This window comes from Jaculus jaculus, chromosome 1 (genome assembly GCF_020740685.1).
Source record: "Jaculus jaculus isolate mJacJac1 chromosome 1, mJacJac1.mat.Y.cur, whole genome shotgun sequence".
In the NCBI taxonomy this organism is placed as follows: domain Eukaryota; kingdom Metazoa; phylum Chordata; class Mammalia; order Rodentia; family Dipodidae; genus Jaculus; species Jaculus jaculus.
In genome coordinates this window covers 325,175,216-325,188,719 of record NC_059102.1, presented here as the reverse complement: position 1 = coordinate 325,188,719, position 13,504 = coordinate 325,175,216, and the positions used below count along the sequence as shown (strand labels likewise).

Genomic DNA, 13,504 nt, shown 5'->3' with positions numbered 1-13,504 from the left:
CAAGTTCACGCCCACCCCCACCCCCACCCCCCTCCGTCCGTCTGTCCGTCCGTCGCGCGGTCAGCGGAAGCGATTATTCCCCCCGCCGTCTGGCGGGGCCGGGGCAGGCTCGTCCCCCGAGGAGACCCCCGGGCCGGCCCGCCGGGAGCCCGCCTTTGATGGCGCCGCCGCCCCCTCCCCGGGCCGGGCCGCTATAAGCGGGGGGGCGCGCGGGGCTCGGGCTCGCGGGCTCGGGGTCCGAGCAGCATGGCCGCGGCCGAGTCCCAGCAGCTCCAGTTCGCCTTGTTCCCGGCCGCGTACCGGGCGCTCGCCGCAGGACCTCCGCCGCCCCCGGGCCCCGCGGCCGCGCTGCCGCCCACGCCCCCGGCCTCGGCCCCGGCCCCGGTCCCGGCCGGCCCGCTGTCCGGAGCCCCGGGCTTCCCGACCGCCCTCCCCGGAGCCGCGGCGCCGCCCCACGCGGGCCTGGGGTCTCCGGCCGCCCGCCAAGCCTCGGCCGCTCCGTCGGCCCCGCAGCGGCGCAAGCGCACGGCGTTCAGCCCCGAGCAGCTGCAGCTGCTGGAGCTCGTCTTCCGCCAGACCCGGTACCCCGACATCCACCTGCGCGAGCGCCTGGCCGCGCTCACGCTGCTCCCCGAGTCCAGGATCCAGGTGAGTGCACGCGAGGCGCTCCCAAGGGCCCAGCCCGCGGGGCCCCCGACGCCCCCGCAAGATGCTGCCTCCGAGCTCGGAGTTCTAGATCGCCAGACAGGGAGAGCGATAAAGGAGCGGTCAGAAATACAGGCGTGGGGCTGGAGAGATGGCTTCGTGGTTAAGATGCTTGGCTGACCCCCCAGGTTCGATTCCCCGGGACCCACGTGAGTCACCTGCACAAGGTGGCGCATGTGTCTGCCCCCCTCTCTCTCTCGAATAAATAAATTAAATCAAATTTAAAAAAATACAGGCGGGCTGGGGAGATGGTTTAGCGGTTAAGGCGCTTGCCTGGAAATCCTAAGGACCCAGGTTCGATTCTCCAAGTCCCACGTTAGCCAGCTGTACATGGTGCATGTGTCTGGAGTTCATTTGCAGTAGCTATAGGCCCTGATGTGCCCATTCGCTCTCTCCCTCCGTCCCTCTGTCTCAAATAAATAAGTAAAAAAAAATTTTTTAAATGCAGACATAGCTGTACCCGGAGTGAAGAAAGGTTGCCTTGATGAACTGCCTGATGTACTTTCATTTTGGGGGGGAAGTTAAAGAAATCACTCTTGCGTTTACAAGGCAGTCAGTCTTTCAAAAGTGCACATTTATTTAAGTCCATTTAAAGGAACCTTCTTTCCCCCGCTAAATTTAAAACAGCAGGTGCTGGGCGGTGGCACATACCTTTAATCCCAGCATTTGGGAGGCAGAGGTAAAAGAATCTCCATGAGTTCGAGGCCAGCCTTGAACTACAGAGTGAGTTTCAGGTCAGTCTAGGACAGAGTGAGACCCTCTTTCGAAACAAACAAGGAAAACCCTTGCAGTTTGGCCTCATTTACAATCAAATGGACATACTGTAACCCCAGCAATAGTATGAGCAACCGCTTCATCTTTATCTGTTGATGAAAAATACATTTTCGGGGAAAACCATGACAGAAATGTTGCCAGACCATAAAATAAATATGTATGCTTTTCAGTGTAAAGCAGAAAGAAAATAACAACACAAAATACAAAAAGACCGAATTTCTAACTTTTTTTTTTTTTTGCTTTTCAAGGTAGGGTCTCACTGTAGCCCAGGCAGACCTGGAATTCACTATGTAGTCTCGTGGCCTTGAACTCACAGCCATCCTCCTACCTCTGGCTGGGATTAAAGGGGTGCACCACCGTGCCTGGCTTCAAATTTCTAATTTATTTAAATGAGAAGACTTTTTACGAGAAAGTCTTAAAGTAACCCATAAGATATCTTGACAAGGAATGGCAAGGTGAAATCAGAAGCAATTTCTAGTCGGGCATGGAGGCTCACCCCTTTAATCCCAGCACGGGGTGGGGGCGCTGAGATAGGAGGCTCACTGTGCGTTGGGCTACAGTAAGATATATATGGTCATGCACTCAAAGACATGTTTGTTCCTGCTTATCCTGCTCAATAAAGGGCTGTTAGAAGGCCAGCTGATCACTCGAATGGTTGGAAAGTGAGTTCAGGAGAGTGACAGGAGGAATTTTTCCTGACTAGTAAGAAGAGGGAGGCGCCCTTGTCTGTCTCTGGCTTTGAGTCTGAGCTAGTACCTGAGCAGGGCTGGCTCACTCAAGTTCTTTCTTTCTTTCTTTCTTTCTTTCTTTCTTTCTTTCTTTCTTTCTTTCTTTCTTTTTCTTCTTCTTTCTTTCTTAAAGAAGAAAAACAAAGTATTCAAAAGGTCAGTCTATGAGAGGTTTTTTTTTTGTTTTGTTTTTTTGAGGTAGGGTCTCACTCTAGCTCAGGCTGACCTGGAATTCACTATGTAGTCTCAAGGTGGCCTTGAACTCATGACGATTCTCCTACCTCTGCCTCCCAAATGCTGGGATTAAAGGCATGTGCCACCACGCCTGGCTAAAGTTTTATTTTTTGTTTTGTTTTTCAAGTTTGGGTCTCACGCTGGACCAGGCTGACCTGGAATTAACTATGTAGTCTCAGGGTGGCCTCGAACTCTCAGCGATCCTCCTTCCTCTACCTCCCGAGTGCTGGGATTAAAGGCGTGCGCCACCACGCCCAGCAGTTTTTTTTTTTAAGAAGAAAAATAAAGAATTCAAATTTCTTTCTTTTTTTAAAAAAATATTTATTTATCAGAGAGAGAGAGAGAAAGAGGCAGTTAGGGCAGTTAGAGAGAGAGAGAATGGGTGCACCAGGGCCTCCAGCATCTGCAAACAAAGTTCAAATGCATGTGCCTCCTTGTGCATCTGGCTTACATGGGTACTAGGGAATTGAACCTGGGTTCTTAGGCTTCACAGGAGGCATCTTAACTACTAAGCCATCTCTCCAGCCCTCTCAGGTACTTTCTGTTTTTTTTTTTTTTTTTTTTTTGAGGTAGGGTCTCACTCTGGTCCAGGCTGACCTGGAATTCACTATGGAGTCTCAGGGTGGCCTTGAACTCATGACGATCGATCCTCCTACCTCTGCCTCCCAAATGCTGGGATTAAAGGCGTGTGCCACCACGCCCGGCTCAGGTACTCTCTAATTTACTTTCTTGACAGGTGTTGGCTCTGAGATTTGGGTCCGAAGTAGGTATAGCCAGCATTTGGGGGGCAAAACCTGGAGCATTTGTAGCTTTTGGTCACTTTGAAAAATCTAGTGCAAAGTTCACTTATTGTTTATAGTTTAGATTTAGATCAGAATCTCAGAGTTGGTAGAGAGAAACCTGCCTTTGTTGTTGTTATTGTTTTGTTTCTTTTTTTTAAAATTTTTATTAGCATTTTCCATGATTATAAAAAAATATCCCACGGAAATTCCCTCCTTCCCCCTTGTTTTGTTTCTTGAGATGACTCACTGTGTAGCACAGGCTGGCTTTGAACTTATGAACTCCTGCTTTGGCCTTATGAGGGCTGGGGTTACAGGTGTGTGCCACCACATCTAGCTATAAGTCTTTGTTGATTGTTGGTCTATAACAGTGATATGTGTCAAAGTAGTTTTGTGTGTGTGTGTGTGTTTGTATGTGTGTGTGTGTGTGTGTGTGTGTGTGTGCGTGCGTGTGCATAGTATGTGTGGCGTGGTGTATGCACATTTGTAGGTCCTGATGTGGTGCCCCATGGGTCACAGGCCATACCCAGCAGTTAATGTAGGTTCTGGAGAGTTGAATTCAAGTGATCTTGGGCCCCCTCAGGCACTATATTTGAGCAGGAAGCATACTGAGCCATTTCTCCAGACCTAGGTGCAGTTTTAAGTAGAACTCACTTAACTCTAGGAGAATGTGGGCTTTTGTCTGTACCCCAGGTGGTCATATAGCCGTCTGTGTGAACAGTTGGCACCAGAAACATCCTGAACAGGACACCTCCTATATCTGTACCTGTATCTGGAATTCCTCTGGGAGCAGATATGGTCGACCTGGACAGTTTACTGATTTTGAGCGATCATGAGTGGCACTTGTTCTGTTGTCCTTTTCCAGTTTCTGTTTCTCCATCAGCATCACTCTAGAGACCACTACATGGTAATGCATGGCCATCTCCGTACCAGATGCACACATGGGAAAGTGCTTTACCTATGGTGACAGAATTAGTCTGAAAGTAACTATAGATTTTTTTAAAACTTTTTTGTTATTTTTATTTATTTATTTGATAGCGACTGTGAAAGAGGCAGATAGATAGAATGGGTACGCCAGGGCTTCCAGTCACTGCAAACAAGCTCCAGATGCTTGCGCCCCCTTGTGCATCTGGCTAACATGGGTCCTGGGGAATTGAGCCTTGAACTGGGGTCCTTAGGCTTCCCAGGCAAGCGCTTAACCGCTAAGCCATCTCTCCAGCCCTGAAAGTGACTATAGTTTTAAAAAAATATTTTATTTATTTATTTATTATGAGGGGGGAGAGAGAGAAAGAGAGAGAGAATGGGCTTTCCAGGGCCTCCAGACCCTGCAAACAAACTCCAGATGCATGCACCACCTTGTGCATCTGGCTTACGTAGGTACTGGAGAATGGAACCTGGGTCCTTAGGCTTCACAAGCCATTTCTTCAGCCCCAACTATAGTATTTTTGAACCACAAAAAATTATTTTTTTGTTTTATTTTTTGAGGTAGGGTCTCACTCTAGCCCAGGCTGACCTGGAATTCACTATGTAGTTTCAGGGTAGCTTTGAACTCATGGTGATCCTCCTACCTCTGTCTCCCGAGTGCTGGGATTAAAGGTGTGTGCTATCATGCCTGGCTCCAAAAGAATTTTTAAGCAGGTCTTGGGCAGAGTGGCCAGTAATTCCAGCACGTGAGAAGCTGAGGCACTAGGATGAGACAGACTATCAAGGGCATCCTAAAAATAAATAAATAAATAAATAAATGAGGTCTGGAGGGATGGCATTTACCTGCAAAGCCAAAGGACCCAGGTTTGATTCCCCAGGACCCACGTTAGCCAGAAGCACAAGGGGGCGCACGCGTCTGGAGGTCCTTTGCAGTGGCTGGAGGCCCTGGTGCGCCCATTCTCTCTCTCTTCCCCCCTCTGCCAAATAAATAAATAAATAAATAAAATTTTAACAAAAGAAATGAAAGCCAGGCTCTGGAGCAGGAAGCCATGAACTTTATGTGAAGCATTGAACACACAGAGACGGTGTAAGAGCCACAACCAAAGCAGTTTCCATCTCCTGTCCTCCAGGTATGGTTCCAGAACAGGCGAGCCAAGTCACGACGTCAGAGTGGGAAGCCCCCGCAGCCTTGCGCGAGGCCCGAGTCCTTCCTCCGCCGATCCGCGCCTGGGGCGGGAGCAAGATGCGGGAAGCCCCAGCCGCCGCTGGAGGGAGATGCGAACTGCTTGCCCGACCCCAGTGCGGCTGGAGGGGCCATCTCTGCCGCTGGGCCCCAGGGTCAGAATCTCGAGACCTTTTCTCCTCTCTCTGAAGACATTGGTTCAAAGCTGGACTCATGGGAGGAGCACATCTTTTCTGCCTTTGGTAACTTCTGAGGATTCTGGGAGTTTAGGACAAACTCAGAGGAGTCTCCCCGGGCTCCATACCAGCATGCCATCCCTGTCTGACCTCCGTGACTGGACAGGCCTCGCTATCCTGGGTGATGGTTTGGAGTCATCTCTCCACTTTGAAGGTTCCTACTCTTACCAACGAAGCTTTCTCTACCTGTGACCAGTTGTCTGTGGTCACCCACGCTCCCTCCCACCCAGGAGCTCTGGTTCACTGTGAAGCCCCAGGGCTGAACGTGCAATTTGGTCCACATTCCTGGGCCTTCTAGCCAGGCCTATTCTTATTTTTTGCATTGATTGTTCAGAACTTGTTATCTTCTTCACAAGAACCCTTCAGCTTGACTCAATTTCCCCTTGTGCTTGGCAGCTGCTCTCTCCTCATGGTCCCTCCAGGACCTCTGACTTAATCTAACCTCAGACTCACTCTAGCCACACCACCAACCCTTGCTCATCACCAAGATTTATTAATTTTTTTTTCCCTCTTTTTTTTTTTTTTACCTTTTTTATTTTTATTTTTTTATTAACAACTTCCATGATTATAAAAAATACCCAATGGTAATACCCTCTTTTTTTTTTTTGAGGTAGGGTCTCACTGTAGCTCAGGCTGACCTGGAATTCACTATGTAGTCTCAGGGTGGCCTTGAACTCATGATGATCCTCCTACCTCTGCCTCCCAAGTGCTGGGATTAAAGGCACGCACCACCACTCCTGGCTTTCAGTACTCTTCTTACTAAGTGCTTTTTGTTTTGTTTTGGAACAGAGTCTCACATATCCCAGTCTGGCCTTCACCTCAATAGGTAGTTGAGGCTAACCCTCTATTCTTCATCCTCTGCCTCAAGTGCTGGGATTATAGGTGTGTGACACCATGCTTGGCTACTGAATGTGTGTGTGTGTGTGTGTGTGTGTGCTTAAACAAGGAGTGACAGTTCTTATTAGTGTTTGCTTTTATTTTTATTTATTTGTGAGAAGAGAGAGAAAAAAAGCAAAAGTATGAGTGTGCTAAAGTCTCTTGATACTACAAATGAACTTCAGACACATGTGCCACCTTGTGTGCCTGGCTTTACATGCGAACTGGGGAATCAAACTAGCGCCATCAGGCTTTGCAAGCAAGTGCCTTTAACTGCTGAGCCATCTCTCCAGTCCCAAGTACTTTTAATTGTTAAAATTGTATATATTTGTGATATACATACATAAAATATAGAGAGAAAGGGGAACACACATATCAAACTGTTTAATGTCTTATTACATTACGGTTCTTTCTTCGGTTGTGACACTTAAAATCTATTTTAGCATTTTTTTTTTCCTTTTTTTTTGTTTTTTCAAGTAGGATCTCACTCTAGCCCAGGCTGACCTGGAATTCACTATGTAGTCTTAGGGTAACCTTGAACTCACAGTGATCCTCCTATGTCTGCCTCCCAAGTGCTGGGATTAAAGGTGTGCGCCACCACACCTGCCTGCCCTTCATCTTTAATTCAATTCTAATGACTGTGTTCAGGTTCTTCAAGATCTTCCTACCTCTACTCTTTTCCTTTTTTTTTTTTTTTTTGAGGTAGTCTCATTATAGTCCAGGCTGACTAGGAATTCACTATGTCATCTCAGGCTGGCCTCAAACTCACAACGATCCTCCTACCTCTGCCTTCCAAGGAGTAATGAGATTAAAGGCATACATCAACATGTCCAGATCCATTTTCTTTCTTTTTTAAAAAAATACTTTTTATTTTTATTTATTTACATGAGAAACAGGGAGGGGAGAGGGAGAGAGAGAATTGGAGTGTTAGGGACTCCAACCACTGCAGACGAACTCTAGATACTGCAGACAAACTCCAGACCCCTATGCCACCTTACATTGGTCCTGGGGAATTTAACCTGGGTCCTTAGGCTTCACAGGCAAGTGCCTTAAATACTAAGCTATCTCTCCCTGCCTCAGATCCATTTTATTTTATTTTTTTAGTTTTTATTTTTTTGGTTTTTCGAGGTAGGGTTTCACTCTAGGCCAGGCTTACCTGGAACTCACCATGTAGTTTCAGGGTGGCCTTGGATTCATGGTGATCCTCCTTCCTCTGCCTCCCAAGTGCTGAGATTAAAAGGCATGAGCCACCACACCCTGCTCTCCCCAGATCCATTTTCTTTCTTTCTTTTTTTTAAACGTTGTTTTATTTATTTATTTGAGAGAGAGAAAGAAGGAGGCAGAGACAGGGAGAGAGAGAATAGATGAGCCAGGGCCTCCAGCCACTGCAAACAACTCCAGACGCGTGCGCCCTCTTGTGCATCTGGCTTACGTGGGCCCTGGGGAATTGAACTGAGGTCCTTTGGCTTTGCAAGCAAGTGCCTTAAACCCTAAGCCATCTCTCCAGCCCCGCCCCACCTTGATCCATTTTCTAACAAACAAAAAATCCAAAGCCCCCAGATACCTACTCTCTTCAGGAATCTGTAGTAGCCTCTAGTTACCAAATTATAAAATCCTTTCAGCCAGTCTTCCAGATAACTATACAGATCCTAACCTCATTTTTTTCACAAAGTGCTCCCGTGCCTTCATCATTCCTTTGGGTTTTGGACCAAATGCATTGTTAAGTTTCTCTTCCGAGACAGCCAAGACCCTCCTTTCTGAAGCTGCCTGAAACTTTCTGTAACTAACCTCGATTTTTGTACCCATGACTTCAATGGCTCCATCACCAGTAGTACTTGTTACTGTGCTTGGTGCACAATGCAAGTGGATTATTAAATGTTTTTTCACAAATGTTTCCGTGTCGTTTCTGTTTAAATGAATTCTGTCCTTTAGCTCTCAGTACAGTGCCTCAGTGCACAATTGGTCAATATGTATTAAATGGGCATGGAAAGAATTTTGAAAAGATTTTTTTTTTTTTTTTTTTTTTTCAAACATAGTTTATAGCCAATAACTGATATACCATCAGGCTACTGCATTGAGAAATTTAATTTGGTTAGTTGAAAGTTTAGTATTTTGACTTTGGATTTGTCTTTCCCAGTTTATAATTTCTCATGTATGTAGATGACTTTCTAAATTAACCTAAGATCAATTAAAATATTGGTATGCTAAACTGGACGTGGTGGCACACACCTTTAATTCTAGCACTTGGGAGGCAGAAGTAGGAGGATTACCATGAGCTTGAGGCCATCCTGAGTCTACAGAGGGAATTCCAGGTCAGCCTGGGCTAGAGTAAAAAACCAAAAAACCTTGAAAAACCAAAATAATAAAATTAATATGCTAATTTGAGGTGCAAAACTCCTTAGGGGCTTTACCAGCTCTGGGCAAATGGTGACATGAATGACATCAATGAAGAGGCCCCCAGTCTCCTCCTTGACTCTGTCTCTCTTCCACCTGACTTCCCCCCTCAGGCCACCCTGAGACCACATATTGAATTCCAGCTTAGCACGGGCTAGAAGGAGACCCTACCTTGAATCCCCCTCCCCACAAAATAAAGAGAGTTCATGGATGATGGGATAACATAATCAACACTGCTTTTTTTTTTTTTTTTTTTTTTTTGAGGTGGGGTCTCCCTATATCCCAGGCCGACCTGGAATTCACTATGTAGTCTCAGGGTGGCCTTGAACTTATAAATGACAATCCTATCTCTGCCTCCCAAATGCTGGGATTAAAGGTGGACACCACCATGCCCAGCTAACACTGCATCAAAAAAAAAAAAAAAAAAAAAAAGGACCAAGCCAGGCATGGTGGCCTTTAATCCCAGCACTCAAGAGGCAGAGGTAGGAGGGCCACCATGAGTTTGAGGCCACCCTGAGACTACAGTGAATTCCAGGTCAGCTCTGAGCTAGAGTGAGACCCTACCTCGGAAAACAAAACAAAAAGGGACTGGAGAGATGGCTTAGTGGTTAAGCCATTTGCCTGCAAAGGCTAAGGACCTATGTAAGCCAGATGCACAAGGTGGCACACGCATCTGGAGTTTGTTTGCAGTGGCTAGAGGCCCTGGTGCACCCATTCTCTATCTGCCCCCACCCAATAAAAACAAAAATTCTGGGCTGAAGAGATGGCTTAGCGGTTAAGCGCTTGCCTGTGAAGCCTAAGGATCCCGGTTCAAGGTTCGTTTCCCCAGGACCCATGTTAGCCAGATGCACAAGGGGGTGCACACATCTGGAGTTCGTTTGCAGTGGCTGGAGGCCCTGGTGTACACATTCTCTATCTACCTCTTTCTCTGTCACTCTCAAATAAATAAACAAAACAAAAATTCTCTTCTCCCCTGTCCCCAGGTTTTTGAGGTAGGGTCTCATTCTAGCCTAGGCTGACCTGGAATTTACTATGTAGTCTCAGGGTGGCCTTGAACTCACACTGATCCTTCTACCTCTGCCTCCCAAACACTGGGATTAAAGCTTATTTTATTTTTATATATTTAAAATATGTATATGTATTTTAAATATATTTTATTTACAAGCAGAGAAAGAAGAGAAACAGACAGGATGGGCACACTAGGGCCTTCAGCTGCTGCAAACAAACTCCACGTGCATGTGCTACTTTGTGCACCTGGCTTTACATGGGTATTGGGGTACCAAAGTCGGGTTGTTAGGTTTTGCAGGCAAAATGCCTTAACTGATAAGCCATCTCTCTAGCCCCCAACACTGCATTAAATTTTTTTTTTTTAATTTTTATTTGAGAGCAACAGACATAAAGAGGCATAAAGAGAGAGAGAATGGGCGCTCCAAGGCCTCCAGCCACTGCAAACCAACTCCAGACGCGTGCACCCCCTTGTGCATCTGGCTTATGTGGGTCCTGGGGAATCGAGCCTCAAACCAGGGTCCTTAGGCTTCACAGGCAAGCGCTTAACTGCTGAGCCATCTCTCCAGCCCCCAACACTGCATTTTAAGAATGCCACGCTAGGGCTGGAGAGATGGCTCAGCAGTTAAAGCACTGACTGGTCTGGAAAGCCTAATGACCCAAGTTTGACACACCAGTACCGACATAAACCAGATGCACAAGGTGGCACACGTGTCTGGAGTTTGTTTACAGTGGCTGGAGGCCCTGGCGTGCTCATTTTCTCTTTGCTTGGTGTGGTGGCACATGCACACATTTTCAATCCCAGCACTCAGTAGGCAAAGGAATTTGAGGCTGGCCAGCCTGAGACTACAGTGAACTCAAGGTCAGCCTGGGCCAGAGTAGGACCCTACATCAAAAACAAAATAATAAGAATGCCACTCTGGGGATGGAGATGGCTTAGTGGTATAAGGGTGCTTGCTAGCAAAACCTGCTGGCTAGGGTTCGTCCAGGTTCAAATCTCCAGTACCCATGTGGAGCCAGATACACATAGTGCTACATGCATGCGGAGTATGTTTGCAGAGGCTAGAGGCCCCGGTGCGTCTTTCTCTCCCTCTTCCTCTCTCTTCCCTTGTAAATAAATAAAATATATTAAGAGAGTGAATGCCACTCCGGTTGTGTTCAGAGAAGGCTGAGGGGATGGACATAAGCTGGGAAATGACTACAATGTCTGAACTGGTGACGGTGGCAGTGTGGTAGTGATGGTGATTTGACAGGGAGGGATGGGGGTGGGTTCCACAGAGAACTGTTTCCAGGCTGGCCTCAAACTCAAAGTTATCTTCCTATGTCTGTCTCTGGGATTAAAGGTGTGTACAACCATGCTGTTTTGTTTTTTTTTTAAGGAAGGGTCTTACCTGGAACTTGCTCTCTACCTCAGGCTGGTCTTGAACTCATGGTGATCCTTCTACATCAGCTTCGAGTGCTGGGATTATAGGAGAGGGCCACTACTCCTGCCTTTAGGCAAATTTTATGGTAGACTCTCAATAACAAGAAGTGAATGGGACTTTTATTTATTTATTTATTTATTTTTAATTTATTTTTTGTTTTTTTTAGTTTTTTTTTTAAATTTTTATTAACATTTTCCATGATTATAAAATATATCCCATGGTAATTCCCTCCCTCCCCACCCCCACACTTTCCCATTTGAAATTCCATTCTCCATCATATTACCTCGAATGGGACTTTTAGAACAACCTTAAGTAACTCAGAGCCAGCCTGAGCAGCAACAATGTCATTCAAGTCTAATCTGGTAGAAATCACTCAAAACAACTGTTTTTTGTTTTTGTTTTTTTTTCTTTTTCTGAGGTAGGGTCTCGCTCTAGCCCAGGCTGACCTGGAATTCACTATGTAGTCTGAGTGGCCTCGAACTCATGGCGATCCTCCTACCTCTGCCTCCTGGCTCAAAACAACTGTTGAACTAGAATATTTCTTTCCATGACAAAAATAAAATTCAGCCATATTCTTAGACATAGGTAGTACTCTCAACACGATGGCACTAAAACACAAGCAGTGCTTAACTAAGTATGAATAAAATGAGGCTTCATTTAAGTGAGCTTTAATAAACAGAAAAAAGCCAAAAACGCTTAACCCAATTCCAGGGAGAATATATTAAAAAAAAAAAAAGCTTTCCACTAGATCAATATTAGGCCAAGGAATGTACTTGCTTAGTGTGTTGTTTCTACAGTGATTTACTCACAGATAAGGGAGGGGAGCCTCCCTAAAATAGTACTGGATGGTAATGTAGTTCAAAATGAATTGGGAGAGGGCTGGAGAGATGGCTCAGTGGTTACAAGTGCTGCCCAGGTTTGATTCCTTAGTATCCACATAAAGCCAGATGCACAAAGTGGTACATGTGCCTGGAGTTCATTTGCAGTAGCAGTAGGCCATGGAGCACCCATACCCTCTCACTTTCTGTCTCAAATAAATAAATAAAAAATAGTATGTAAAAATAATGAATTGGGGAGCTGGGCGTGGTGGCACATGCCTTTAATCTCAGCACCTGGGAGGCAGAGGTAGAAGGATTGCCGTGAGTTCAAGGCCACCCTGAGACTACATAGTGAATTCCAGGTCTGTCTGGACTAGAGTGAGACCCTTCCTCCAAGAAACAAAAACAACAAAAATGAGTTGGGAGAGCTGGGGACAGTGGCATATGTCTTTAATCCCAGCTGCTCGGAAGGCTGAAGCAGGTGAATCACTCAAGCCCAGCCTGGGCAACACAAACCTGTCTCAAAAACAAAACAACAAAGGCGCACACCTTTAGTCCCAGCACTTGGAAGGCAGAAGCAGGAAGATCTCTGTGAGTTTGAAGCCACCTTGAAACTGCATAGTGAATTCCAGGTCAGCCTGGGCTAGGAGACCCTACCTCAAACAACCAAAACCACCAGGCGTGGTGGCACACACCTTTAATCCCAGCACTGGGAGGCAGAGGTAGGAGGATTGCGGTGAGTTCAAGGCCACCCTGAGACTCCATAGTGAATTCCAGGTCAGTCTGGGCTAGAGTGAGACCCTAACTCGAAAAACCAACCAACCAAACAAAAAAACAAACAAAACCAAACAAACTAAAAAATATTTGGTAATTCATCTGTGTCTCCTAAAACTTGGTAGAAATTATAAATCTTGAAAACATTTTAAATACAAGGCATATGGGATGGGGAGGGCTTAGTGGTTAAGGTACTTGCCTACGAAGCCTAAGGAACCCTGTTTGATTCCTCAGTACCCATTGTAAGTCAGATGCACAAGGTGGTGCATGTGTTTGGAGTTTGTTGCAGTGGCTAGAGGCCCCGGCACACCCATTCTCTCTGCCTCTTTCTCTCTCAAATAAATAAATAAATAGAAGGATACCTACCAACTTTAATGAAATGAGAATTTAGATATTATTAAATTTCATAGATCAATTTATTTAGAATTACAAATATTAAGAATAAAAGATTTATGCATTTTAATTAACATAACAGTTTAGCTAAATATAAACTCTGCACTCAAATTCTGCAGTGGCGCAATACCAACAGAGAATACGGAAGCGCTTTTAAACCATACAAAAGTTTCCAATGGAAAATAATCTTGTTTTATTATACATTAACATACAAAAAGTCTCATTTTATGAGACATCTAAAAGAATCAAAACCACCT

At 45.8% G+C, this 13,504-nt stretch overlaps 1 protein-coding gene across 2 annotated transcripts; it reads left to right on the top strand.

Moving 5' to 3' along the window:
• Positions 1–246: 246 nt before the first annotated feature.
• On the top strand, positions 247–5,580 carry Mixl1 (Mix paired-like homeobox). Of its 2 annotated transcripts, none has more exons than XM_004653422.2 (2): positions 247–648; positions 5,275–5,580. In XM_004653422.2, exons 1-2 carry the CDS (start codon positions 247–249, stop codon positions 5,578–5,580), a joined length of 708 nt encoding a protein of 235 aa, XP_004653479.2. The 2 variants fall into 2 exon arrangements, with proteins under 2 accessions (XP_004653479.2, XP_045001782.1); XM_045145847.1 differs by having other exon boundaries at positions 5,251–5,580.
• The last annotated feature ends 7,924 nt before the right edge of the window (positions 5,581–13,504 follow it).